The 27738-nt window shown below is 36.3% G+C and overlaps 1 protein-coding gene across 3 annotated transcripts in view; it reads left to right on the top strand.

Moving 5' to 3' along the window:
- Positions 1 to 24357, top strand: part of ACMSD (aminocarboxymuconate semialdehyde decarboxylase) — a 90783-nt gene extending 66426 nt beyond the window's left edge. For 2 of the 3 annotated variants that reach the window (XM_044669906.1, XM_044669905.1), the window contains 2 exons: positions 17242 to 17340; positions 23816 to 24357. In XM_044669906.1, coding sequence (XP_044525841.1) covers positions 17242 to 17340; positions 23816 to 23878 — 162 coding nt within the window. In that variant the 3' untranslated portion in view covers positions 23879 to 24357. The remainder of the gene's footprint in view (positions 1 to 17241; positions 17341 to 23815) is intronic. The other variant, XM_044669907.1, reaches the window with a different exon arrangement.
- The last annotated feature ends 3381 nt before the right edge of the window (positions 24358 to 27738 follow it).

Below are 27738 nucleotides of genomic sequence, written 5' to 3'. Positions count from 1 at the left end.
TGAAAGATCATAACCTGTTCATCATATGCAACTCTTATCCATGCCCTCCCTAAGTTTGCTATAGGGATCTACCCAATTTTCTAGAGGTCTTCCTCACTTTCTCCTATATTGCACATGTATATATGTGTGTATATATATATACACACATATATATATATAGAAAGTCTTTATCTGGATTTCTTCCTTTATCCCTTGCCATCATCATGTGACCATCCTATCTAATCTTCCTATCATACAATTATTAGCTGACTTTATTCCTGTTCTTCTAACTTCTCCATTAGTTTGTGTGTTGTTGTCTGGTCATACCCACTCCCAATGGGGCTCTCCATTGCCTTCTGTGTGGTACTCATTATTAATTCTTCAGAGAACATAGTATTCCATGTCTCACTGCAATGTGGCACTAGGATCACAAAGTGGAAATAGGCAACTAGAGATGAAGGTCTAGAGCTCAGGGGGGATGATAAGCCAGAACTTACACACAACCTATTTCCTCTAATATAATCACTAGTAGACTTATAGAAAACACAGAAGTAAAAGAACTCCAGGAAAGTACAACTTTGTCTCAGTTTCCTGGAGTTCTTTTATTATTATATTATATATATATATAATATTATTAAATTATAAGTTATTACCTCTAGCTAGGTCATGAAAATTTAATGAGATAACATGTGTTGTGAAAATCAAATGAAATATTTCTAAACTGTTTAACAGTGTCTGTCACACACTAGGTATTTATCTTCTTTCCTATTCTCCAAAATAGCTGTCACTTCATCAGTGTGGGTATTTCTTCCACTGACACAGATCCCAAGACCTCTACTTCTTAGTAGATGGTCTTATGAGATCTGGTGGCTCCAAAAAATTTAATACTTGGTGATCAATCTTCTAGTCATGAGATTTTTAAAATTTAGGCAGGGTAGTCCTTGAAAAAGAGACATATAATCCATGACCTGGGCCATGCCTAAAGTTTTTCCAGATTTGTTATGACCTTGAGTTTGAGAGTTAGAAGAAATCTCAGTGATCGCCAAGCCCAGACTATATAAATGAACTCCCTCTTCAACAGTTTGGCAAGTGGTCATCCAGCTGCAGCTTTCAGACCTCCAGTGTGATGGGGACCTCACCGCCTCCAGAAGCAGTCCCCTCTACTTGGAGATAACCCTAATGGTTAGGAAGATTTTTCTTTTATTCAGCTGAAATTTGCTTCTCTGAACTTCCATTCATTGTACCTAACTCTGACTTTTGGGGGCCAAGAAATTTCCTTTCTATGTGACAACTTTAAATATATTTGTGTAAGATGTATTACATCCTCCTAGCTCCTTCAACTAATTCCTGATTGCCAAGTTTTAAAACCCTCACCAGACAGGTAACTCTTTTCTGGATGAACTCTAGTTTACCAATGACCTTCCTGAAATGTTCCACCCAGCACTGAATATAACATCATAGGTGTGGTCCAATCAAATCAGAAAACAGGATTATTCCTTGCTTCATGATGGATAGCATATGCCTATAAAAGAAACCTAAGATGACACCAAATTTTTTTGGCAATAAACCAAAATTCTGAGACCATTTTCAAAAGTAAAATGAAGAAAATAAAAAGAAGAAAGCCAGGGCAGATGTTTAGAGTTGAGACGATAACCAATGATGTGAAGAACACTGACAAAATAGCTTTGTATTGTTTAGTGTGTCAAAAGGAAAACAAATCATTTAAAAGCCACCTTACTTCAAACAGAACTGTGGCAAACTTCTTGCTTCCAAAGGGAGAAAAATGAAATGTGAATAGTTCAAATCAAATAAACCCCGAGGTCTGGTGATAGCATTTACACCGGTTAATTTAGACTGATGGTGGTCACTAGGGAAATTTCAACTACTATGTCAAATTGTTTAACTAAAATAAAATAATGAGGATAATAAGCTTGTTTTTGTATGCTCTACTCTGCTGTGCACAAGATAATATACAGTAGAATCTTGATTAATGGGAATTCAACTAAGCAGAATTAATTATCTTGGTTTTATTTTCTATTAGCCACTTCTAGGAGAAAGAAGCAAATCATAAGAAAACAAGTTTTAAAAAACAATAACAACCATCTTCTAGTTTCTGTCCTGGGCTCCACACATACTCATTAAGTAAACGGTAATAATGGTTAACATTTGTAGAGTGCTTTAAGATTTGCGAAGCACCCTATGATGTGGATGTTATAATTTTCATTATATAGATAAGAAAACTGAGGTAGAGAGGTTATGTAATCTACCCCCAGATCACACAGCTAGAAAGTATCTAAGACAGTCCTCCTGACTCCATGGCCAGAATTCTTATCAGTTTTCCCATTACTTAGCTGTCCAAGTAGTTCCACTGAGGGTAGAGAATATTTTATAGTAAAAGACCATAACATGCAATTAATTTATACATGCATTCATCCAACAAACATCTGTTATAAGTAAAGCACTGTGCCAGGTAATCCTAATGGGCATATTATAAAACATATTATATAATAACCACCATCCATAAACATTTGGCATACTTATTTTTTGAACAAGCAAAATTTTAAATTGAGACTTTTCTTAACAAATAAATTCTATATAAAAGAATACAAGTGAACCTCTGATGTCTACCTACAATGAACTTTTTTTTCAAGTGCTTTCTTTTATGTAGTAAATGTCTTTATTTGCTGAAAAATGTTTGTATGCTATAAGGCACTGCTTAAGGCTCCTTCATCTTGAAGTTTATAGTTAGACACACAAATTAAAATTAAAATTTAGTTTTTTATCCATTCTTAGTTTTTCAACTAACTAGAGAACTTAAAACTCTACTTAAAAAATATAACACATTGTACCTCTATGATATAATTTGTTATAATTAATATTTATACATAATATACATACATTCTATTTAATATGAAAATACAGAATAAATATAACAACAAAGAGGAAAGCAATATGCCTTCCTTTTAGTGTGGTTGGTCCAGCTTCTTACATTTGTTGTAAAAATCAAAGAAAACTCCCAACATGTTGTTATTCTAACAAAGATTCCTCTGTCACCAGAGACATATCATCAAAAATAATAAGATGAAAGCCCCATTTATGTAGCACTTTAAGGTTTATGTAGCAATTTCCTATAACATATTTATGATATAGGTAGTAGGAGTATCATCCCCATTTTGCAGATGAGAAATGTGAGGTTTAAGAAGATTTGCATAGCTAGTAGGAGTTTTTGGAGCTGGGTTATGAATCCATTCCATCTGCCTCTGAGACCAAGACCCTTTGCACTGTACCAATCTGGTTCTATCTTTCAAAGGCAGAATTTTCACAGCCCCTTGATGAAAAATCCTCCTTGCCTAGGAGTCTTTCAGTTTTTGTGTCCAAAGGTAGAACCATGTCCTTCAAGCAGAAGATTTATTCTCCCCAAGTTCATAGGGGTACGACTGCTCTTAAGAGTTTGTCTTCAGAGGCTTTGTCTTCACTGATCCAGTCACTCTCTTAATCAAGGAGAGAAAAATGTAATAATAATAATAATAATTAGCATTTATATAGTGCTTTCAGGCTTAACAAAGCCCTTTACATATATATGTTAGCTCAGCTGATCCTCATAATTATGAGTAACAATCCTGTGAAGCAGGTGCTATTTATTATCCCTATTTTATAGATGAGGAAACTGAGACACCTAAAGTTAAATGGCTTGCCCAGGATTATAAAACAATCTGAGGCAGGATTAGAACCTAGGTCTTCCTTTCTCCAAGTCTGTATTCTATCCACTTAAACACCTACCTATCACAATATGGGTGCCATATATAGATCCAATATGGACAAATAACCTGAACAGCAAAAACCTATTTTTTTTATTAAAATAGGATTCTCTAGATTAAAAAAATGAAAAAGAAAAGGTATACATTATCAGAATTCATTATGTAGTGTTTTAATTCCTACCTATAAAACTTGTAAGTATATATAAATGTTCTTAAGTCTGTATCTTTTCTTCATTTCTAATAAGAAACCTAAATTTCCTGATCTGGAAAGTAAAGCAGCATACTCAGTAAAAAGAAAAAACATAGCCTGCTTCCATGGAGTTTTATCACCATCTTATGGCCTTTAAGGAAGCTGCTACTAAAAAAATTTTTGAAATTATGGTACACTTTCACAACTATAACATTAATAAAAGGCTTTCTTTAAAAGTAGTATGGAGGGGGCAGCTGGGTAGCTCAGTGGATTGAGAGTCAGGCCTAGCAATGGGAGGCCCTAGGTTCAAATCTGGCCTCAGACACTTCCCAGCTGTGTGACCCTGGGCAAGTCACTTGACCCCCATTGCCTACCCTTACCACTCTTCCACCTAGGAGCCAATACACAGAAGTTAAGGGTTTAAAAAATAAAAAAAGAAAGAAAGAAAAAAGAAAAGTAGTATGGAATGATGGAGAGAGCACTAGTAATGGAGTCAGGAGACTGGGGTTCAAATCCCAGGACTGTTATTCACTAGGTGACCTTGGCTAAGGAATTGAAGTTCTCAACCTAGTTTTCTCATTTATATGAAATTTCAATTCAACTAACATTAATTACATACTTACTATGGTTCAGGGACTTAGACAATGAGAATACAAAGATAAAAAAATAAAATATCCCTGGCCCTCCAAGAGCTTACATTTGACTGAGGGATCTAAGGTCAATGGCCAATCTCTGTGTCACTCTACTGGTGACCTCTCTCCTGGGTAACATTTATCTATACATTTACTCTTTAGATCCAATCTTTCAAACAATTCTGAATCTACCTGATTATATACTGTTATCTAAACCATGTCTCTTCATCCTGTCCACAAGCATAGAGTGAGAAATTATCAAATAACTAGCTAAAACCCAGCCACCCTGTGCCCACAGAATTTCCCTGATCTATCAAATATGTTCAACAACCATTGGGCTCTACAACCACTAATCATCTTTTTCAGTAATAAGAAGTGGGCACTGGTAAGACCCATCCTCACTTGGCAATTGTATCCTCTGTCCAACACCGGGAAGGAGTTGGGGAGGACTTTTGGAGAACTGTTCCCTCCATTGTCCCCTCTTGAGGATGGCAGTTATTTATTTGCCTTACTAATCTAAGGAGTGTGGTCAGTATGGATTTATTTCTTTAGAATCTTAACTCAAGTCTTCACTTATCTTGAAAACTATTTTTTCCTCCCTGGTCTGTTGAATTTCAATGAACTCTAATCACATGATCATCAAAAAATAAATCAATTAGCAGGCATTTATTTATTACCTATTACATACCAAAGAGCTATGCCAGACAAAGACAAAAAATAAAATAGTCCCTTCCCTGAATGAGCTTCAACTCTAAGCTTACACTCTATTGGTTGAGACATATATTCATATTTTGTTCAGTTGTTTCAATCACATCCAACTTTCTGTTACTCATTTGGAGCTTTCTGGGCAAAGATACTGGAGTGGTTTGCCATTTCCTTCTCTAGCCTAATGTACAGATGAGGAAACTGAGGTAAACAGGATTAAGTGATTTGCCCAAGATTACACAGCTAGTAAATGTCTGAGGCCATATTTGAACTCAGTCTTCCTGACTCCAGATCTGGCACTCTATCCATTATGCCACCTATCTGCTCAAATATATATATTATGTAAATGTAAGCAATATATACAAAATACAATTTAATTTTGGAAGGGATAGCACTAACAGCTGAGAGGATCAGTAAAAGGTTGTATTTGAATGGATTCTTAAACAAAGGATTCTAAAAGAAAGAAGTGAAGAGAGAGGGTCTTCCAGGCCTTGGGAGCCAACCGCACAAAGGTATGAAGATAAGAACCAATGTCATACAGGAGGAAGAGCAAAAAGGCCATTTGGTTTGATCATTTGGGGAACTACCTGCTTCTTCTGGACTTCTCTGAAACCATTAGTAACTAACTTTTTCTTTTTTTTAATAATTTAGAATATTTTCCATGATTACATGTTTCATGATTCTCCCCCTCCCCTATCCCTTACCCTCTCCCAGAGCTGACAAGCAACTCCACTGGGTTATATCATTGTTCAAGATCTATTTCCATATAATTCATATTTGCAGTAGAGTGATCTTTTTAACATCAAAACCCTAATCATATCCCCATCAAACCATGTGATTAATCATATATTTTTTTAATGCATTTCTGTTTCCACAGTTCTTTCTCTGGATGTGGGTAGCGTTCTTTCTCATAAGTCCCTCAGAATTGTCCTAGATCATTGCATTGCTGCTAGTAGAAAAGTCCATTACAATCGATCATGCCACAGTATATCAGTCTCTGTGTACAATGTTCTCCTGGTTCTGCTCCTTTTTGCTCTGTATCAATTCCTGGAGGTCTTTCCAATTCACATAGAAATTCTCCAGTTCATTATTCCTTTCAGCACAATAATATTCCATCCCCATCAGATACAACTATTTATTCAGCCATTCCCCAATCAACAGACACCCCCTCATTTTCCAGGTTTTTTTTGCCACCAGAAAGACTGCAGCTATAAATATTTTTGTACAAGTATTTTTCTTTGTTAACATTTTGGGGTACAAACCCAGTAGTGATATGGCTGGATCCAAAGGCAGGCAGTCTTTTAAAGTCCTTTGCGTATAATTCCAAATTGCCCTCCAGAATGGTTGGATCAATTCACAACTCCACCAGCAATGCATTAATGCCCCAATTTTGCCACATCCCCTCCAACATTTATCACTTTCCTTTGCTGCCATAGTGGCTAGTAACTAAACTTTTGAAATTAAGTCACATTCTAGGTGTCTGAGACCCAACCCACAGGAGAAAAAAACCTCTCTGATTCTCAGTAGATACAAACCTCATGGTGACCCCTCATTAATATTAAAATATTGGTGGGTTTGCAGTGATTCCCAAAGAGGGCACTACCGCCCCCTCGTGGGTGCTGCAGCAATCCAGGGAGGCAGTGATGGCCACAGGTGCATTTTTCTTTCCTATTAATTTCTATTAAATTTTTTTAAAATTAATTTCCAGGGGGCTGAGTAATATTTTTTCTGGAAAGGGGGCGGTAGGCCAAAAAAGTTTGGGAACCATTGGTTTAGGGGATGTGTTAGGTGTTTTATTAGGGCCAATAACAGAAGATCAAACTGTTTTGGGAAGGCCACTGTGTTTAAAATCCACACCACTCAAGCCCGGTGTAGGCAGAGCCAGACACTGAGATGACACACACAGACTACTAAAATATGAAACAACAGTTGGTTTAGTTAACAAGGGGAAAGGTTAGAACTTACTCTAATGATAACTACCTACACCTCCCCAGATCTAAATATCTCTTCACAGAGATTTATTCTGAGTGATTTCCCTACTCTAATCCTCTCCTCACTATCTTGAAACCAAAATTCCTGTACTTGGCTAAACTAAGCTAACACTAAACCCCACTTTGATGATTTTAAGGAAAGGGTCTGTGTGTAAGTCTGACAGGGCACAAAGATGGACCAAGATCCAGAGGATCTAAGCCAGGTCTCACAATCCAATGTCATATGTCTCAGATCACTATAGAAACTCAGCAGTTATCAAACTCAGCCACAGGAAATCAAGATAACAAAGCAGCAGTTAGGATGGGAAGATAAGGTAGTAAAATGCCACAGGGAAATAGCCAGTCTCCTCTGGTCAAACCCTCAGAGAGAAAAGCCACAGCCCCAAGGCCCAACTGTCTCTCTCTCCAACAGCTCAGCTCCCCAGGATTCCAGAATCCTGCACTCAGCTACCCTCTGCAAACTTACATACCTTAACTTTTCCTATACTTCCTTAACTTAACTTAACTTTTCAGTATAAAGGACTCTAGAATCAGGAATCTAGGCAAGTGGGGGCTTAGATAAAAACAGACATTCTCTGAAAAGGGGGTGGAGGAAGTAGAGGTGTGAACATTCAGGAGCAGCCATTGTTCCTCAAAGAAAGGATTAACTGCATCTTCCAAAGGTGCTCAGAAGCCATACATCAAGCTGCTGATGCCAAAGACCTTGGCTGGAATTTCCATTCAGAAAAGAAAGTTTAAAACTCCTGCAGGATTTTGCTAATTTTATGCATACAAGTTATATTTCTAAATTTGAAAAAAAAAATTACGATATCTGAACCTCAATCTTTAATCGGTAAAATGGTAATACTAATATATCAATCTGTTTGGAGTTATATTTCTGGGAATATGGCTGACATTTTTAAATCTGTTTTACAACAGAATACATTCTATTATAGCTCTATTGTGTTTGCTGCTTGTGCTGCTAATGAAATCTGCTGATGATAAGAGAGTCAACTGTTCAGATACCCGAGGTGCATTAACTTTTTCAGGCCAATAGTATTAATTTGTCAAGTTACCTCCTGGAACATTTGAAATACAACCTAAGAATACTAAAAACTTAATTGGGCAACAAACTAATGACATTTCAGCCAGTTAGCAAGAAGTTATTTCCTTTTCACTAACAAGACTGTTAATTATATATTTAAAATTTAGTAAGTGCTTGAGCTCAAGGGAAATGTGTGCTATTGACATTGGGGTGGGGGAAAGTGAGGACAGGGAAAGTATGAGACTAAATTGTTATCGTAGAATTATACAGTATTCCCTATTTTAAAAATATATAAGCAAGGAAATCCAGAGCCTGCCTGTCAACAAAGTTTTCTTTCAATAGTAATGAGGAAAAAAAATAGTAATGAGAGAGCAAACTTAACCCCATGTATCTTCTCCATGAGGCTACCATGGTACATGAAATTCTCAACCTTAACTACAGTCACTTCTTGAGTTAAAATGTCATTACCAGATATGGCCTATGAAAATTCAAACATGTTACATTAACCCATTGTCCCATGAGTGCATATTATTTCATCAAATTAATAATCTGTCAATCATGGTATTAAGAGAATAAAGCATTTATCTATAACTTTTGATCAGGGAATTAGGAGCAGAAAACAGAGGTCCAGAATACTACTAAGAAGAGAATTATAATTAAAAAAAACCTAATAGCCAAGGATATCATGAAGGTTTTGGATGCCTGGATGGGGAATGGTTTTAGCAAGGATAAGATATCTACATCTAACTGACCTTACCAAGTCAGTAGCACAGAAAGATTTAATTACTTTCTTCTAAAATTCTTTCATCTAGATGAATTTAAAATATAATCACTTTTGTTATTAATAGCATTAAGACACAAGATTAGCACTGAGAAATAAAATTTAATTCATTTTTTAATTTATTAAGTTACCAACTAGAATTTTGCAAAGCATATGGGAAATCACAGTTTAATATACAGTTCTACTCAAACTAATATTTTGATTTACCATATTGTAGTCTGTGATCCAGTAACACTGGCCTGCTTGCTATTCTTCACACAAATACCTCCATCTGCCAACTCCAAGAATTTTCATTGGTTGTCCCCATGTCTAGAATTCCCTCTCTCCTCATTTCTACCTCTTGACTTCTCTGGCTTCCTTCAAGTCCTAGCTAAAATTTCACCTTCTACAGGAAGCCTTTCCTCCTTAATTCTAATGTCTTCTTTCTTTTATTATCTCTAATTTTTCTTCTGTATTCTTTATGGTTGTTTTCATGTTGTCTCCCTCATCAGAGGGTGAGCTCCTTGAGAACAGTGACTATTTTTTCCTTTTTTGTATCCCCAGTATTTAGCACAGTGCCTGGAACAAAGCAGGTGCCAAGTAAATTTTTATTGTCTAACTGCAAGTTATTCTCTATGCTAGACACTGGGGAGTCAAAGACAAACAATTATGGAAAGTGCAATTTAGAGAATAAAATATTCATGCAATTAAGTATGATAAGTAGAAAGTGATGAAAGCAAATATGAGAGCCAAGATGTTCTGAAAATCTGGGGAGGAAGAAGTCATTTTTAGCTAAGGAAGAAGAAGAGAGGAAAGATCATGAATAATGTCATGAAAAAGGTGGGCACCTAACCTGGACATTGAAAGAAAAGAAATATTTTAACTGATACAGATGAGGTGGGGACTAGATTGCTTCTTCAGGCTTCCTATCACAGAATGTTACCAAGCAAAAGCGGGAGGGTCACTTTCCAGAGGTGATGTAGAGGTATGGGTTAGACTAAGTGACCCTAGGAGTCCCAAATCTCAAATAAATTCCATGATTCTTAGCATGTCTCCAGCAGAGGGGGACATTCTTAATGAATGTTCAGAAGTGGGAATGGGCAGGATAAAATTAAGGAACAGCTATTGTCTAGTTCTGCTATGATAATAGAATACATAAATGAAACTAATATAAAATGTAGGTTATGGCCAAATTGTGGAGGTCCTTAGATGCTGTTTTGTATCTTAAAGGCAAATGGAAGCCATTGGAGATTTTTGATTAGTAGAATGACAACCAAACTGTATAAAACTAAAATTATTTTAAAAACTGGGTGAAGCACAAGTTGGAGAGAGGAAATTCTGGAACCAGGAAGACCAGTTAGAAGACAGCTAAATGGGATAATAAATAGGACACTGGACTTGAGGTTAAGAAGACCTGAGTTTTGAATCCTGTCTCAGACACTTACTAGCTATATAGCCCTGAGCAAGTCATTTCACCTCTTTCAACCTTGTTTTCCTCATCTATAAAATGTGGATCATAATAGTACCACTCTGACAGTTTATTGTGAAGGTCAAATGAGAAGAAACATGTAAAGTATTTTGTCAATCATAAAGTGCTATATAAATTTTAACTATATAACAATTTATTATATAGTTATATTATATTATTATATAGTTATAATTATTACATAGTTATAATTAGGATGAGAAGTAATACGGATGTGAACTAGGGTGGTAGTAATGTAAGGAGAAAAAGGAGTGAGAGATGTTTTGGAAATAAAATCAACAGGACTTGGCAACAAATTGGATATAGAAATGAGAGAAAAGAATTGTCAGAAATGACCTTGAGGTTTTAGATGCCAACAGCAAAAAGATAATTCATGAGGATTAACAGATCTGAGAAGAAAAAGACAACTAGTCAAAAAAGCTTAGTTAGGGACATGCTATGTTATAGGTGCTTGTAGGACACCTAAGTGAAAATGGCCAGCGGACAACTTGTGACAACACCAGAGTTCATGAGAGAAACTAGGGATAGAGAAATAGATTCAAGAGATATCTGGATAAAGTAATAATTGAAATAAAGAGATTAAATTAGATTAACGAGAGAGAATGTAGGAACGGAAGCAACAGAGATGGGAACAGAGTTTGGGAGGATATCATGCTTATGGAAGGAGAAAAAGAAAAGAAGCAGTCACACAGACAAAAGGAGAACTAGAAAGGAGCTGGTTTTTGAAGTCAAAGGGAAGAGACAAGTACTTAAATGGAAGGGGCAGTAAATATGTCAAAACAAAACTGTCTGGTCAGAGCAGACAGTCCCTTCTAGCTGAAGGAAGATTGAATACATGAAGATAGAAGCATTTAGAGTAACTAAATGAATTCGTAAGTAGAACCACTGAGCACTAAAGGAATTTTACCAAACCTTGTGTATATCCATGGCTGTTTTAGTCATGGTTGGTATATCCAAAAGTGCTTAGGACCTTCAAATCCTACAATGATATATTTGGAAAAAGCTGTAGTTCCTTTTGTCCTCCTAAGTATAAACCTAGGAAAGCTCCTGCCAGTCAAGGGCCATCAGAGATGTAATAGTTTTATGAGTAACTTGAATGAAGATGTAAATGCAATATTTAGCAAATCAGATTAGAAATGCAAAGTGAGGGATCCCACACAAGGAATTAACCAGTCAAAAACAAAAAAGCTTTTGCAAAATTAGAACAATGAATTGAAATTAATAAGATGACACAGTATATGTAAATGTAAAGTTCTACAATTATGTTTTAACAATTAACTATGCAAACATAGATGAGGGAGAAGCAATGTGAGCAAATGACAGCTCATATAAAAAAAAACTGATGTTTTAATGAACTAAAACTCCAATTTGAGTCAACAATGTGATGTGGCATCCAGAAAAGGTCATGTGGTGGGACAGCAAGGATGTGCAGTGGATAGAGCACAAGCCTAGAGTTAAGAAGTTGTTGTTCAATCATTTCTGATATGTTTGACTCTTCATGACCCTATCTGGGGCTTTCTTGGCAAAAACACTAGAGAAGTTCACCATTTCCTTCTCCAGTTCATTTTACAGATGAACAAACTGAGGCAAATAAGTTTAAGTGATTTGCCCAGACTCACACAGCTAGTAAGTGTCTAAGATTTGAACTCTTTCTGACTACAGGGCTAGCACTCTATCCACTATACCACTAGAGAAACTAGAGAGTTTCAAAGAACTGAGTTCAAATCATGATTGAGACACTTGCTAGCTGTGTGACCTTGAGTAAGTCAATTTACCTGTTTTCCTCATCTGAAAAATGGGAAAAATAACAGCTACCTTGAAGGGTCATAAGGATCAACTGAGATAATAATTGAAAAGCATCTAGTGCAGCCTGGCCCATAAGTGCCATTTAAATGTTAGCTATTGTTATTAGACTGTATAAAGGATGGTCCTACTGTACTTGATCTTGGCTAGGTCACATCTGAGGTTTTTTATTCAGTTCTTTTTGTCAGCTATGAGGTGTTATGCATGGAATCCCTGCATAACAGAGGTGATCACTGACAATTTGAAGTGGGTCTTTTAAGACTTAATGCTGAAGCTTATTATAACAATAATAATAATAATAATAATAGCTATTATGAGTAGCCCATTTGATTTTCATAATCACTCTGGGAGATAAATGCTATTATTGTCCCATTTTATACTTGAGGAAATTGAGGCAAACGGTGATTAAATGACTTGCCCAAGGTCACACAGCTAGTGTCTATGGCAGGATTTGAACCCAAGTCTTCCTGACTCCTAGGCTCAGTGCTCTATATACTGTACCATCTAGCTACCCCTACACTGAATGTTTTGTCTATCCTATTAGAATGTAAGGTTCTTGAGAGCAGGGATTCTCTTGCTTTTCCTACATGGATTCCCAGAGCTTGGAATAGTTCTTTGCACATAGAAAATGCTTAATAAATGCTTTTTTAAAATTTATTCACTTAACTACTTGAAGGACTATCATGTGGAAGAAGGATCATTCTGCTTAGTCCAAGAGGATGGAACTAGAACTGATGCACAGAAGATACAGAGAAACAGATTTTAGTTCAATACAAGGGAGGAAATCTTTCTAATAATTATAACTCTACTAAATTTACTTAGGCTGCTAACTTGGAGAAGTTTTCTCTCCACCAAAGATCTTTAAATGGAGGCTGGGATCCTTTTTCTAATATGGATTTGTCTAGTTTCTGAGAAGATTATTCACTAATCCTGAAAGTAGAGAGTAAAGAGCTAACTCCTACATGTTCTGAACAATGTGAATTCTGAACAATATCTACTAGAAATCATTATATCACCTCATCTTCCAATATTATGGACCCAGAAAACCATAACAGATGTGGAGGCAGAGGGAGGAAAGTAAAGATCAGTATAAAGAGAGTCATATTGGGAGTGAGCAGACCCAGATCCTACTGCTAGCTCTTCCACTAACAAGCTTTGTAGACAAGTGCTTTAAGCTCTCTGGACCTCAGTTTTCTTGTAAAATAGAGGGCTAGACCAGATGATCCCTAATGCCCCCACTGGTACTAAAATTCTGTGAAATTACTTCAAAAGATTGGAATTTTAGAAAATTTTCAGAAGGAACAATTTTCGTTTCTGCTTTTGAATTATATATCCTCTATGTTAAAGCAGAACAGAGGAACTATGCCCAAAGAGAGCTAAAAGATTGCCTGCCTTTGATCCAGCCATACCATTGCTGGGTTTATACCCCAAAGAGATCATAGGGAAAAAGACACGTACAAAAATATTTATAGCCATGCTGTTTGTGGTGGCAATAAACTGGGAAACAAGGGTATGCCCTTCAATTGGGGAATGGCTGAACAAACTATGGTATCTGTTGGTGATGGAATACTATTGTGCTCAAAGGAATAATAAACTGGAGGAATTTCATGTGAACTAGAAACACCTCCAAGAATTGATGCAGAGTGAAAGGAGCAGAGCCAGAAGAACATTGTACACAGAGACTGATATACTGTGGTAAAATCGAATGTAATGGACTTCTGTATTAGCAGTAATGCAATGACACAGGACAATTCTGAGAGACTTATGAGAAAGATGTTATTCACATCCAGAAGAAGAACTGTGGGAGCAAAAACACAGAAGGAAAATAACTGCTTGTTCACTTAGGTCAATGGGGATATGATTGGGGAATTAAAAATTTTGAATGTTTATATTTGTCAACTTCTTGCATATGAAAACCAAGTTTAGAAATTAATTTACCTTTTTAGTCACTAGTATTCCTATTTCCAGTAGTATGATAACCTCCAAGAATTGATGCAGAGTGAAAGGAACAGAGCCAGAAGAACATTGTACACAGAGAAGGATACACTGTGGTAAAATCGAATGTAATAGACTTCTATACTAGCAGCAATGCAATGACCCAGGACAACTATGAGGGACCTATGAGAAAGAACTTCTGTACTGGCAGCAATGCAATCACCCAGGACAATTCTGAGGGATTTATGGAAAAGAACGCTACCCACATTCAGAGGAAGAACTACAGGAGTGGAAATATGAAGAAAAACAACTGCTTGAACACGTGGGTTGATGAGGACATGATTTGGGAAGTAAACTCTAACCGACCACCCTAGTACAATTATCAATAATATGGAAATAGGTCTTGATCGATGACACATGAAAAAATCAGTGGAAATGCGTGTTGGCTATGGGGCTGGGGTTGGGGTTGGTGGGGGGAGAGAGTAAGAACATGAATCATGTAAGCATGGGAAAAATTTTTCTAAAAAAAAATTAAATTAAAAATAAATAAATAAAAAGCAGAATAGATTTGACACATTACCAGTATTAAAGTAGGTTATCATACTACTGGAAATAGGAATACTAGTGACTAAAAAGGTAAATTAATTTCTAAACTTGGTTTTCATATGCAAGAAGTTGACAAATATAAACATTCAAAATTTTTAAATGTATATTGTGATAGAAGGGTTTTTAAAGAACTGCAAATAGTAGGGACTTTGTTGTTGGGGTTTTTTTAAGGGATCTTAGAAATAAGGACAAATGAATCTCCAGTGAACTACAAGCAAGCAATTTAGGAAAGGATCAGCTGTTTGCACATATGTGCAGAGACTTAACTTTTGGTCTTTGGGGGATTTTCATCAGCAGTTGTTGAGAATGTTAATTTGCTTGGTTTGGTGCATCAGTGAGCTCAGAAATTGGGAATAGACTTGTTGGTCCATCCTGCCTTGCCTTCAAACTTTCTTTCAAACATTTTAATAAAATTGATGGGTTTTATTAAATGAACTCTCTTTGGGTTTCTAACAATTCAAACTTAAACTGTCAAAAATATATTTCATGTTTTAAGTTTGAACATAGTTCTACTTTTTTTCTTTGTCAAGTTATGATTTATTAACTTATATGACAGACATTTACTTCATGTGGCAATTGTATTAGGACCAAGAATGAAATTCTAATTAAAAGTGACCATGTGTTATGCCAATGTAATGAAAGCTCAAACTTATCCTAAATTAGAAATGGGGTCCATTGTGGTTGACACATTTTTTTAAACCTATAATTATTTTTACCTAAAATCTAACTCCTCCAAATCTATATGCTTCATTCTGGTGTTCTATATATTCTGTTTTGTATGCTTCATTCTGGTGTTACACTCTCATCTCAGACACTTAGAGTCTATGGTTAATGAGGCCAAGGTCTGGAGCTCAATCTATTCTATCTACTCCTTAGAGCTCACCTTGTTCTGCCCAATCCTCCTTACTTTATACATACAGGAAAGAAAACCCAGAAATATGAATGATTTGTCCATGTCACAAAGCTAATTTGTAGCAGGACTAAGGTTAGAACCCAAATCTCCTGATGCCCAGTCTAACATTCTTTCCACTGTATCACACTGCCTAACTAGCTATACTTCTTTACAAAACCAAAGATGGTACCTCTTATCTTACATGGTCTTAAAAACTGCACTGATCATGAGTATCTGCAAGGAATGTAGGTGGATCAGGTCAAGCCTATCATTACTCCTAGAAAAACAACCCCACGTGATGGCTTTTACTGATGGGAAATCAGCAGCATCACATGTACAGAGGAAAGTTAGACTTCACATTACAGAGAACTGTAGTCAATGAAAGGATCATTCATCCTTCTTTTATTTGCCTGGGAAATCCATCCTTAAAAAAAAATATTAAGTGATCTTAAGGACAATGTAATTTGCTCAACAAAGGAAGTAATGAATTTTTTTTTATTTTTATTTTTTTTATTATTTTAAACCCTTAACTTCTGTGTATTGACTTATAGGTGAAAGAGTAGTAAGGGTAGGCAATGGGGGTCAAGTGACTTGCCCAGGGTCACACAGCTGGGAAGTATCTGAGGCCGGATTTGAACCTAGGACCTCCAGTCTCTAGGCCTGGCTCTCAATCCACTGAGCTACCCAGCTGCCCCCAAGGAGGTAATGAATTTTAATGTTATCATGCTCATTTGGTTTACAAAGTATCTCTAAATGACTACTGAAGTAACAACATTCAAAAAACAAAGACCAAGTTGGTAAAAGTCAGCATTGTCTGTCTGGGACTGGTTGTTTGTTTTAAGAAACAAGCAGTGCAGAGTGGAAAGAGAACCAGATTTAAAATCAAGGGATTTAGGTTCAAGTTTTGCACTTGCCACTTGTGTGGCTGCCTATGTGGCTTTGGGTAAGTCTTTCATTTTGAGGGCTCCAGTTCATCTGTAAAATGAGGAATTTGAGCTATATAACTTATGCTCTTCCAGCTAAAAGTCCTACATGCTTTGTGTGCAGTGATTTTTCATAAATTAACTCATCATATAAACTCAAATAGCCAAAAAAATTGGATTTTTAAAAATGTAGCCCAAAACTATCTGTATTTTTGTTTCAGATAGAAGTCACCATTTTTAGGTTGCCATTCCATATTTCCCCCAGTTCTCTCAAGCTAGTCAATTTTGTAACTTTAGGAGACACCATGGTGACATCTGCTGAAGATAAATTGTTAGGATAGGTTTTGAAATCTTGAAAATGAGAAAAAATTCTGTCTAGTCTCAAAATATCATTCATTACATTTTTATATTTCCACTGACCTAAAAGATAATAAATCAAACATAGGCAGAGTTTCCATTTTAAATAAGTGTTTTCCAAAAGTTGGTTTATTGCAGGTACTTTAATATCCAATGAAATTATTGATAAAAAGCAAACAAACATATTTTTCTGTTTTCAGGATAAAGTCCTTTTGGGGACTGATTATCCCTTTCCCTTAGGTGATCTAGAAGCTGGAAAACTTATAGAATCTATGGAAGAATTTGATGATGAAACAAAGGTATAGTAATTGTCTTGGTTGTGATTTTTGTTTCATTTTTATTCATTTGTATTATTCTTCCATTTCCGGTTGGGATTGAGTTTACAGAAAGAGAGTTCAAAAGCTATGAGTGGGGGCAGCTGGGTAGCTCAGTGGATTGAGAAGCCAGGCCTAGAGATGAGAGGTACTAGGTTCAAATCTGGCCTTAGACACTTCCCAGTTATGTGACCCTGGGCAAGTCACTTAACCCCCATTGCCTAGCTCTTACCACTTTTCTGCATTGGAACCAATACATAGTATTGATTCTAAGACGGAAGGTAAGGGCTTTAAAAAAAAAAAAAAAAAAGAATCATTAAAAGCTTTGACTTTAGAAAATGTCCCAGAAAGTATAGATATGGCATATTTGATAATTAACAGTATAGGATTAGCCACCAGATCAGAAATGTGTGATAATCAATGAAATCCACTAAGCTGTTATTCTATCTCCAAAGACATCTAGGTGGTCCAATGGATAGAGCATTATGCCTAAATTCAGACAGAAATAAGCTCAAATTTGGCCTCATATGCTTCCTAGCTATGTTACTTTGACAGTAACTTTGATTTGCCTCAGGTTCCTCATCTATAAAATGGGGATGATAATATTAGCATATACCTAACCTTACAGACTTGTAAAAATCAAAAGAGATATTTGTGAAAAGCTCTTAGTACTGTGCTTATTTCCTTCTATCCCACTGAACTTCTGTCTGCCTCAGTTTCCTCATTTATAAAATAGGGAGAGTAGTACCTCCCTTTCAGGTTGTTGTGAAGATCAAATAAGATAATATTTGTAAACTGCTTTGTAAAACATAAAGCACTCTACAAATATTAACTGTTATTATTAGAAATAGCTAACCTCATAGGGTTTGAAGGAAAATAAAAAAGGTAGTAATCAACCAATCACAACCAACGTAGATAAACCACTAACCATATAGAAGCTTCTCCTAAAGTCTAAAGTATACTTCTAGCTCAAATAAGTCTTGGAAAATTTGTCACTTATCTTTTACACTCCTGTTGCAAAGATCACAAACTTCTAATCAAGCTTCACTGCCATGATCCTGTTTGTTTCACTCATGTCCAAATCCTTAATGGCTCAAAAACCAACCTGCCAAAACCCTCACATGGCTGAAACATGCATTATTTTTAAGCAAATGGCAACAAAACAAGGAGTCAGTCACAAGATATGTCCTTAATAAGCCTTTTTCAGGGGTTTTGTATTATGCATTAGTACAGAATTGCCTGGTGTCTGTGAGGGGGAAAAAGGGGTTTGGGGTTCAATATATTAAAAGATGGTTGCCAGAGGATTGAACAATTATCAATCCTCAATTAAAAATAATCTCAAGTCAAAATTGACTTTATGGAAGTTTATTTACAATTGAGAAGATAGAGAGAAAATAAGGAAATAAGAATCTAACACAGTAGGTAATTTACTATGATCCTCTAATTAATCCAGGTAGATCTAATTAACCCTCAGCTGAGAGTCAGAGGGCCAGAAGGCCCAGAGGTGAATGACGCAAAGCTTCATTCACAGAGTCTATTAAAAGTTCCTTAAGAGAAGTTCAGGAAGATTCAGTCAGTCTTTAAACTCACCACGTGGAATTCAAAGAAGATATTTAAAGCAGTCTCACCAAGGTCGCCGTGTTCCAGCCAGCACTCCTCCACGAACCAGAAGTGCACCTTCAGCAGCAGCCCTCTTCACCATAAGACCTTCTCCTTTTAAAGGGGTCACTTATGCATCACTTCCTGTGCCTCCCTCCTAATTTGTGTGTCTAATCACAATACACGCTTTTCATAGGACCACCTAGGGGGCAGTCAGTTGATTCTGATTCGTCACCCACTCTAGTACACGTGGGTTACGGACTTCTCAAAATTGGAGGTGCTCTCGCCTTTGGTGATTAAATCTAAAGATGGGCAGTGTAGACTAAATCTAATTATCACAATCCCCCCCTGTGATCATTTGGGAGACTAGTCTCCCCAATTGATCATTTGACGTAATCATCTTGTACCCCTAAAATTTTTCTAACTACAATAGTTAGAAATAAGAGGTAAGTAGAAGAGATAGAAAGAGAAAAAACAATGTTTTGCTAGATGCATTGACAAAAAGCCAATTAGGGGGCAATCCCCTTTGGCATAAGAGTTTACAATTCAAAATAATTGTGTTCAATCCCCTTAAGTTCAATTAGTTGCACTCCAACGTTCATTTTGGATCGTCTTGATTCAATGTAGATTTCTGCAAGCATCTCTTCTGGATCATCTTGTAGGTTTCTGCAGGCAAATAGTCTATTTTCTGGTTTCAAAGTGTTAGCAGACTTCTTTTCCTGAAAATTTTCTCAAACAAAATGTTAAAATTTTTATAAAAATACAATCCCCCCTGAAGAGGATCACCTGGATCAACTCAGAATACATCATTGAGTTATGGAGTGTATGAGTCAGTTATTAAAAGAAAAATCAAAAACATAAGAAAATTAAATTTTGGGAGAAATAAAGATTCAAAATAAGAATCAAAGTATCAAAATCTATGTATGTAAAATTTTCTGATTAAACAAGAATAAATTCATAACAGGCTCTTATATTAGGGTCCAATTAAAGTAAATTCTGTACCATAAATCTTTAAGACAAAATACAGTAATATTGCACTTACCCATTGGCAGCTAAGACTATAGCAAGTTGGCATATCATAAGAGAAAAGAGAACTAGATTTTTATGTAAAAAGGAAGTGTCATTCCCTGGTCTGATTTACCTTCATTTTCAGGGATAGGGGAGCCACAATGATGATGGCCAACCTTTGGTACTCGACTAGCAGTGTAGTATGAAGATGTCCTACAAAGTTTACATCTACAATGCCATATCATAAATGGATTGAAGACTGAAGTATAGTTGGCTTGGATCTGAAAAAGTGAATATAACTGTAGAGAAAGCCTAGCTTTACTGTTTATATTGTGTTACCTTGAGCAAGTCATGACTTCTCTGGGCCTCGATTTTCTCATCTCTAAATTAATCTCTAAATGATGGCTTCAGAGATCCTTTCCAACTCTAAACTGATCTAGGATCTGGCTTTGATACTCACTAGACATGGGACTAGAAGCAAATAATTCGACCTTGTAATAGTTTTCATCACATTCAGGGTTCTATAGTTACTGAGTGCAGAAAAATATTCTGAAAAGTTTCAGAGAATTGTGTGGTGGTGGGCAGGGGAAGGAGGGAGGTTTTTCGAACAACAAACAGGATTGTAACTTTAAAGAGTTTTCCACATAAACTCAGTTAATGAAAAAATGAAATTAATTTCATTATCCAAACATTCTAGTCAATTAAGATTTTAATACTTTTTTAAAAATCATTCTTCAGAAAATAAAAATAAAAATCCTGATAGTAAAGGACCTTCTGAGGACATTGTATTGGAAGGATTTTTGCTAAAGAATCAGTATATGCTCTTCTTATGAGGTGGAGCAAGTAGTACCTTATTGCTGCATGGTCAAATGAGTTGAACCCAGGTGAGGCTAGAGGAAATACATTGAATGATTGGTGTAAATCCTCCTTTATCAAACATTTATCTATATGTACATGTATATGTTTGGGGTCATATTATAGACGTGTAGCTATAGAAGCACAGAACACTGCTGGAATCAGATGGTTTGGGTCCAAACTCCCCCTCTGATACTGCAAATCATTTAACTTCCATTAGCTTCATTTGCCTCAGCTATAAAATGAAGAGACTCTAATATCCCCTCCAGATCTAAATCTAAGATCTTATGATTATCCTCCATGAACTCTCTACCTGCCTCATACTCTATATGGCAAGGGTCTTGGGATCTATGGACTTAAAAAAAAATTGGACAGCTATGTTTCAGTATAATTGGTTTCCTTTGTGATCCTATTTTATTTTAGGCATTTACAAACATTATTCTGAGAAGGGATTCATAGGCTTCACCAGACTTCCAGAAGGGTCCATGACTTAAAAATTAAGAAACTCTAGTATATAAGAGTATAGATGCAAACTTGCTGGGCTAAATTCTTAAACTCTTTGTGTCATGAAGATTCTCTTGAGGAGGCTGATGTAGTTTCTTTCACAGATTAAAAAAAAAAGGTTAAGGAAAGACTTTAGTCCTCATTTCTTCCTTATGAGAAAATTATGATGAAATTTTAACATGTCCATCAATACCTATCTTAGGCTCTCCATTCATGTCTTTCTTTTATTTTAAACCCTTACCTTCCATCTTAGAATCAATACTGGGTGTTGGTTCTAAGGCAGAAAAGTGGTAAGGGCTAGGCAATGGGAGTCAAGTGACTTGCTCAGGGTCACACAGCTAAGAAGTGTCTGAGGCCACATTTGAACCCAGGACCTCCTAGTCTCTGGACCAGGTTCTCAATCCACTGAGCCATCCATCTGCCACCCCCACCCCCATTTCTTTCTATGATAAGGCAAATTAGTTTATCTTATTTGTCATCTGGAGGATCAAACAAACAAAAACTCTATTGACATGCTGATTGAAATGCTTGGAAACAGAAGGATAAGCTAAAACAGTGCTGTTTGAATTGCAAATCCCAGGATCTTGCAAGCCTAAATAACAGCCACTCAGTATAATTAGGTCCTTATGTTAGTAAAATATTGGATTGGATCATTTCTAAGATCCCTTCCAAATCTAATAGCCTATCATTCCCTGATTTCCTGGAAAAGTTCCCCAAATGCAGGTCTTGTGAACATCAACACTCCATGAGAAACTGCTTTGCTGATCTACAAGGCTTGTACCACCAAAGGTCCTACATTCAAGTCAGAAAGATATGAAATTCTAGGTTCTGACATTTATCAGTTGTGCCACAGTAAATGAGCCACCTTATCTCTTTATGCATGAAAACAAGGTCTCTAACACTATATTACCTATAAAACAGTTGTAAAAAAAAAGTGCTATGTAAAAGTTAAAGTACTAAATTAAATGCCAGAAAAAACTAAACTTTGCTCTAAAATCTATCTCTTTTTTTGGCTTAATATGGCAGATCTTGGTGAAATATTAATTTTCTCTAATACTGAAGCAAGGTCTTAAAAAATTATAAATATATAGTATATGTTCCACACACCGGAGGTACTTTTTTTAAAAACCTTTTCCTTCTATCTTAGTTATCAGTTTTAAGAGAGAAGAGTGGCACAGGTTAGATAAGGTTAAATGACTTTCCCAGGATCACACAGGTGGGACACATCTGAGGCCAGATTTGAATCTAGGTCCTCCAGATTTCAGGTCTGGTGCTTATCACTATGCTACCTAGCTGCCCCACCATAGGAACTTAATACATTTTTTAAATTAACTGACTGAATTCTAAATCAGCAGCAAAGCCAGGAATGGTGGTACATGCCTATAATGCCTGCTTTGGGGGAAGCTGGAGCTGGTTGATTGCTTGAACTTGGGAACTCTGAATTACAGTGGGCTTATGGGGACCCTCCCCACAATAACTGGGGATTACCAGTTGCCCAAAGAAGGGCAAACTGGCTCAGGTCAGAAATGGAGCAAGTCAAATCTACTATAGAAATCATCAGTGAGATTGGGACTATAAGTGTCCTACTGTACTTCTAGCCTGTCACCAGCAGCAGCAGCATCAATAATAATAAAAAGCAGCATGGATAAAGTGGATAGTTTTGTACTTAAAGTCAGGAAACCTAGCTTCAAATCCAGTCTCTGATAGCTACTAGCTATCATAGTGTGACTGTTAATGTCAATTAAGCTACATGAACCTCAGGCAGCTCTCTAAAACTCTTAAGTTATAGATCAAGGGTCAGCAACGTATGGCTCTTTTCTGCAGCAGCCATAAAGTCAATTTTTTTTCAGGCATTGTTACAGGAGCACGCACTATGAGCACTGTACGGCTCTCACGAAATTACATTTTAAAAAATGTAGTGTTTACAGCTGTCACGGCCAAAAAGGTTGCTGACCCCTGTTATAGATGGTTTACAGAAACAGGTCTGTGGGGAGCCAATGGGTTAAATCCTCCCCAAATGCTCCTCTCCTCCTCTCCTGGGAGTCAGAAAAAGGACACAGCCTTGAGAAAGAAGCAACCTTGGGAAAGAGATACTGAGGCATGGAATTTTTCCCTACCTTTCTCCAGATGTCCAGAAAACAGGAAAACAGTTTCTAGTCAAAATTATCTTTGTTAACTGTCTGATTCCCATGAGAGTTAGCTCAGTTCTCACAGATGAATAAGATATATACACTTTGCTTCTGGCTCTGCCGGAAGAAGAAGCCTGATGGAGGAGAAACATGATGGAATAAATTAGGACTGTTAAAAGCCTGCTGGCATAAATGTAAAAACTTTTAACCTTTTGTTATTTTCCATCATTGTCTCTTATTCAAGATCCCTCTCTCAACACTCCAGCCACTACAGCCCACAATAATAGCAATATAGGTCCTTGATCTATTGACTTAACAACTACTAGTAACACTTAAAAAAAAAATGTTTTCTTTTTCTTTTCCAGGATAAACTCAAGGCTGGCAATGCTTTGGCATTTTTAGGTCTGGAGAAAAAACAATTTGAATGACTGAATTTACTACTGAGACAAAACTTTAAGAAGATATCCTATTTTTCTCTGCTTCTATATGTGTCAGATCTATGTTGCTATAAATTCTATTGTGTATTCTATTTCTCAGAAACAGAACATCCCAAAACATCAAATTATTAATGACTAAAATTATTCACCACTTTCTTCATTTTTCTATGAAGTATTTCACTACACAAGAAATTAAAGTCTAAAAAATTAGTACAATGGACATGTTCTTCTCAAACCTTTTTAACCTTATGTGGTTTATGGGAAAATAATGAAATATTGAGGGAAAGATCTGAAACAATTAGGTAGTCTGCCAGGTGACCCTTTTCTCAGTTACATCTATTTATGTCTTCAGTATTGTTGGAGTATTGGTGTAGTCAAACCAACATGGATGTCACAAGCAAAGCGATTTAACAAAACAAGAATGAGAAAATAATGGAACCAAGTCAAGAATAAAATGTTCTTGGCACCCATTCCCAAATGCCTGCTGTTTCCCTATGTTTCATGGAGAACATTCATCTCACCTCCTAATTTACTACTCTGTCTTTCCAAGAGAGAAGTAGGAGGAACACATCAGTCACTCACAGACAGTGTTAAGAAAACTCAACAAAGATTAAGAAAACCCTGGACTGCTCAGATAAGAAACAACCACTGAAATTACAGTTCTTGGCTCTTACCAAAATCACTGAGGTAGGAAAAAGGATAAAAGATTTCAGGACATAGATGGCATTTTCTTCTTATCTTTTTTGGTCAACCTCCATAATTATCCAACCCTATCTCTCTTCCTTTGTGACACTTTCCCATATGTTTTTCAAAACCTACCATGCTGAGAGATTCCTCACATTGTGACTTCACATACTTTTGGGGGGATCTAGTTCCAGAAAGAACATGGAATTCATATTTGGTATGCCCCGGTATACATATTCTTGTTTTTAAAAGCATAATTAAGAGGCAGCTAGGTGGCTCAGTGGATAGAGAGCCAAGCCTGGAGAAGGGAGATCCTGGTTTGAATCTAAACTCAGATAATTCCTAGCTGTGTGACCCTGGGCAAGTCACCTTGACTCAAATTACCTAGCACCTACGTCTCTTCTGTCTTGGAATTCTTAGTATCAATTCTAAGGCAGAAGGTAAGGGTTTGTTTTGGTTTTTTTTTAATAATAAAATAAAGGCTATGATTTGTCTCTATTTTGAAGAACAAAATGTGAAAAAGGCCCCAAGTGTTCTGTTCCCAATAACTGTTTATTTACTGAACAGTGCTTAGTATTACTGGGGATTTAAAAAAAAAAAAAAAGATTTTTTTGCTATTGAGAACCTTATTGAGAACATTTGAGGAAATAGAACTGGCATTTATGAAATTGCAAGAGATAGAATTTCATACCACACAAACACACACACACACTTCAGTTAACAAAATGTTCTACACTGACACTTTTATCTGTTTGAGTTACAGAATTAATCAATAAATCAAGGGACATGACATGCAAACAAGATTGTTTATAATTGTTCACATCTCAGAGTGTATCTCCAGATGTGAACTTTTTACATGGAGTCAAAGAGCAAAAAAGTGCTATTGGGTACCAAACAAGCTAATCATGATTCTAAGAACTTTCAATAGCAGAGAAATTTCAGTTATTTCTCGGGCCAGAATAGATCAATCTAAAAACATATTTCATTTCAGGATCTGGAGAGAGAGAAGTTTCTTTCTCTTTCTCCTCGCCTCACCCCTCCCCACCTTGCTCATATAATTGGAGAGATTGGACCAATAGTAAATTGTATATCCAGCTAGAATCAGAAAAATGGGACAACACATTCATCTGAGAATAGGGTATAATGGTTAAATTGGGATTTGACTAAATAAGAGTTATAAAAAAGTGGTTGCTGATTATTATTCCTTAAGTCAAGAAAACTATTAGCAACTTTTAACAATCTTGTTTAATTGGAATATTAGTAAAAAGAGGGAAATGTGGAAAAGAAAGAGTTAAGGAGACTGCCTAGCCTACCCTAAATGTCCCTTGGACAGGAAGTTCAGGACTTTTTATAGTTCTTTTTTTCACATCACTTTCTGTCCCTTTATGGGAACCAATCACAATCGGTCCATTTGCTTAGCACTTGGGGGTGGGGAAGGGTGGGAAGTGGCCTTTGGAGTTGTCACCCACTCTAGCAAATGACTTGTGAACTCTCATACTTAGTGACTGGTAAGAAGGTACTAAGTAGGGGTACTTAAGGTTTTGATTGATTAACTTAAAAGTTGCTGACTGATAAGAGTGTTTGATTTACTCTTCACAATCCCCCCCCCATTCTTTGGGAGACTAGTCTCCCCAATGAATCATTTAACATAACCAGCTTATACCTCTAAAGATCTTCTAGCTAAAGGTGCATACAATATTGCACTTTCTAAAAGGAAATTACAATAGTTGGAGATAAGAAGGAAATAAAAAAGAGAGAGAGGAAACCAGTGTTTGCTAGGCACATTGACAAAAAGCCAATAAGGGAGCAGTCCCCTTTGGCATAAGAGTTTACATTCAGAATAAATGTTATGTTCAACCCCCTTCAGTTCAATCAATTATATTCCAAAGTTCATTCTGGATCTTCTGATGTAGTGGAGGTTTCTTAATGGCCCTTTCTACAAACAAACAGTTCATTTTCTTGATTTGAGGAGTTAGCAAGGTTCTTTTCCTGAAATTTTCTCAAAAAAATTTTAAATCTTGGATTTTACAAAATTTATACAAGGGCCATATCAAGGATAAACACATATAAACAAGAACATAGACAGTATTCTATCAAAAAAAGCAGCTACAAGCAGCATGACCCTTTGACTCAGAGAAGAATGCCAGCTATGTAGTACACTGGAGTGAGTGGCTGAACATTGAATCAGGAATATCTGAGTTCAAATCCAGCTTCAAACACATAGTAGCTATGTGACTATGGACAAGTCATTTTAATCTTCGACAGCTTCAGTTTCCTCATCAGTAAAATGTTGGCGGTGGGGGGAATGACACCTACCTCTTAGGGTTGTTGTGAAGATAAAATGAGATGCCATTTGTAAAGCATTTTATAAACTTTGAAGAATTATAGAAATGCTAGCCAGTATTAATCATTATTATTAACTACAACCTAAAGTAAAAACAAAAAACAAAAAAACTTTGAGGCCATAAAATTCCAGGAACTATAAGTTGTCCCTTTGCTAGATAGATGCTTATACTGTTCATATATCTCACTACCATTGTACTCTATGTTGAACACATTCTCCTTAGGACCTTGCATGTAGAGAAGAGTACACACTTTGTTTTAAGGGGAGTGTTTTATACCGATATTTTTTTTACAATACCATCTTAGAAAATTCCATTTGCTAAAAACTAAACTAGTCTCAATCAATAGGAAGAACAGCCATGAAGGCTCATAAGCAACAATACTAGAAGCCTAGCCTTTCAGGGCTACCTACTAGAACACTAAGAATAAGTAATCAACTCTCCTCTGGAATCTGGTGCAAACAGTTGAAGGATTTAGGCCTGGAAGGAATGTTACACTGTAGGATCTCTGGGATAATTTTGGAGCCCACATGTTCAAGGATCGACCAAAGGATCTAGGATTCTTATATGGAGATATTCTGGTTTTGCATTTTCTTTCATTTTAGGTTATAGCTGGACAAGTTTCCTTTAGAAATCAACCCAGTTTCTTTGAGATAATTTTTGTACATTTAAATGCTTAAATACTAACATCTGTTGTAATACAGAATCCTTACTCAAAGGAGATATTATTTGTAAAGCACTTAACACAATGCCTGACACACAGTAAGCATTTAATAAATCCCCTTTCCTTGCCCCCCTCCCTGCGCTTTCCCCCACCTCTGCACT

The sequence above is a fragment of the Gracilinanus agilis genome, chromosome 3, assembly GCF_016433145.1.
Source record: "Gracilinanus agilis isolate LMUSP501 chromosome 3, AgileGrace, whole genome shotgun sequence".
Classification (NCBI taxonomy): Eukaryota; Metazoa; Chordata; class Mammalia; order Didelphimorphia; family Didelphidae; genus Gracilinanus; species Gracilinanus agilis.
The sequence above is the reverse complement of the archived record's forward strand: the minus strand, read 5'-3'. Positions and strand labels throughout refer to the sequence as shown.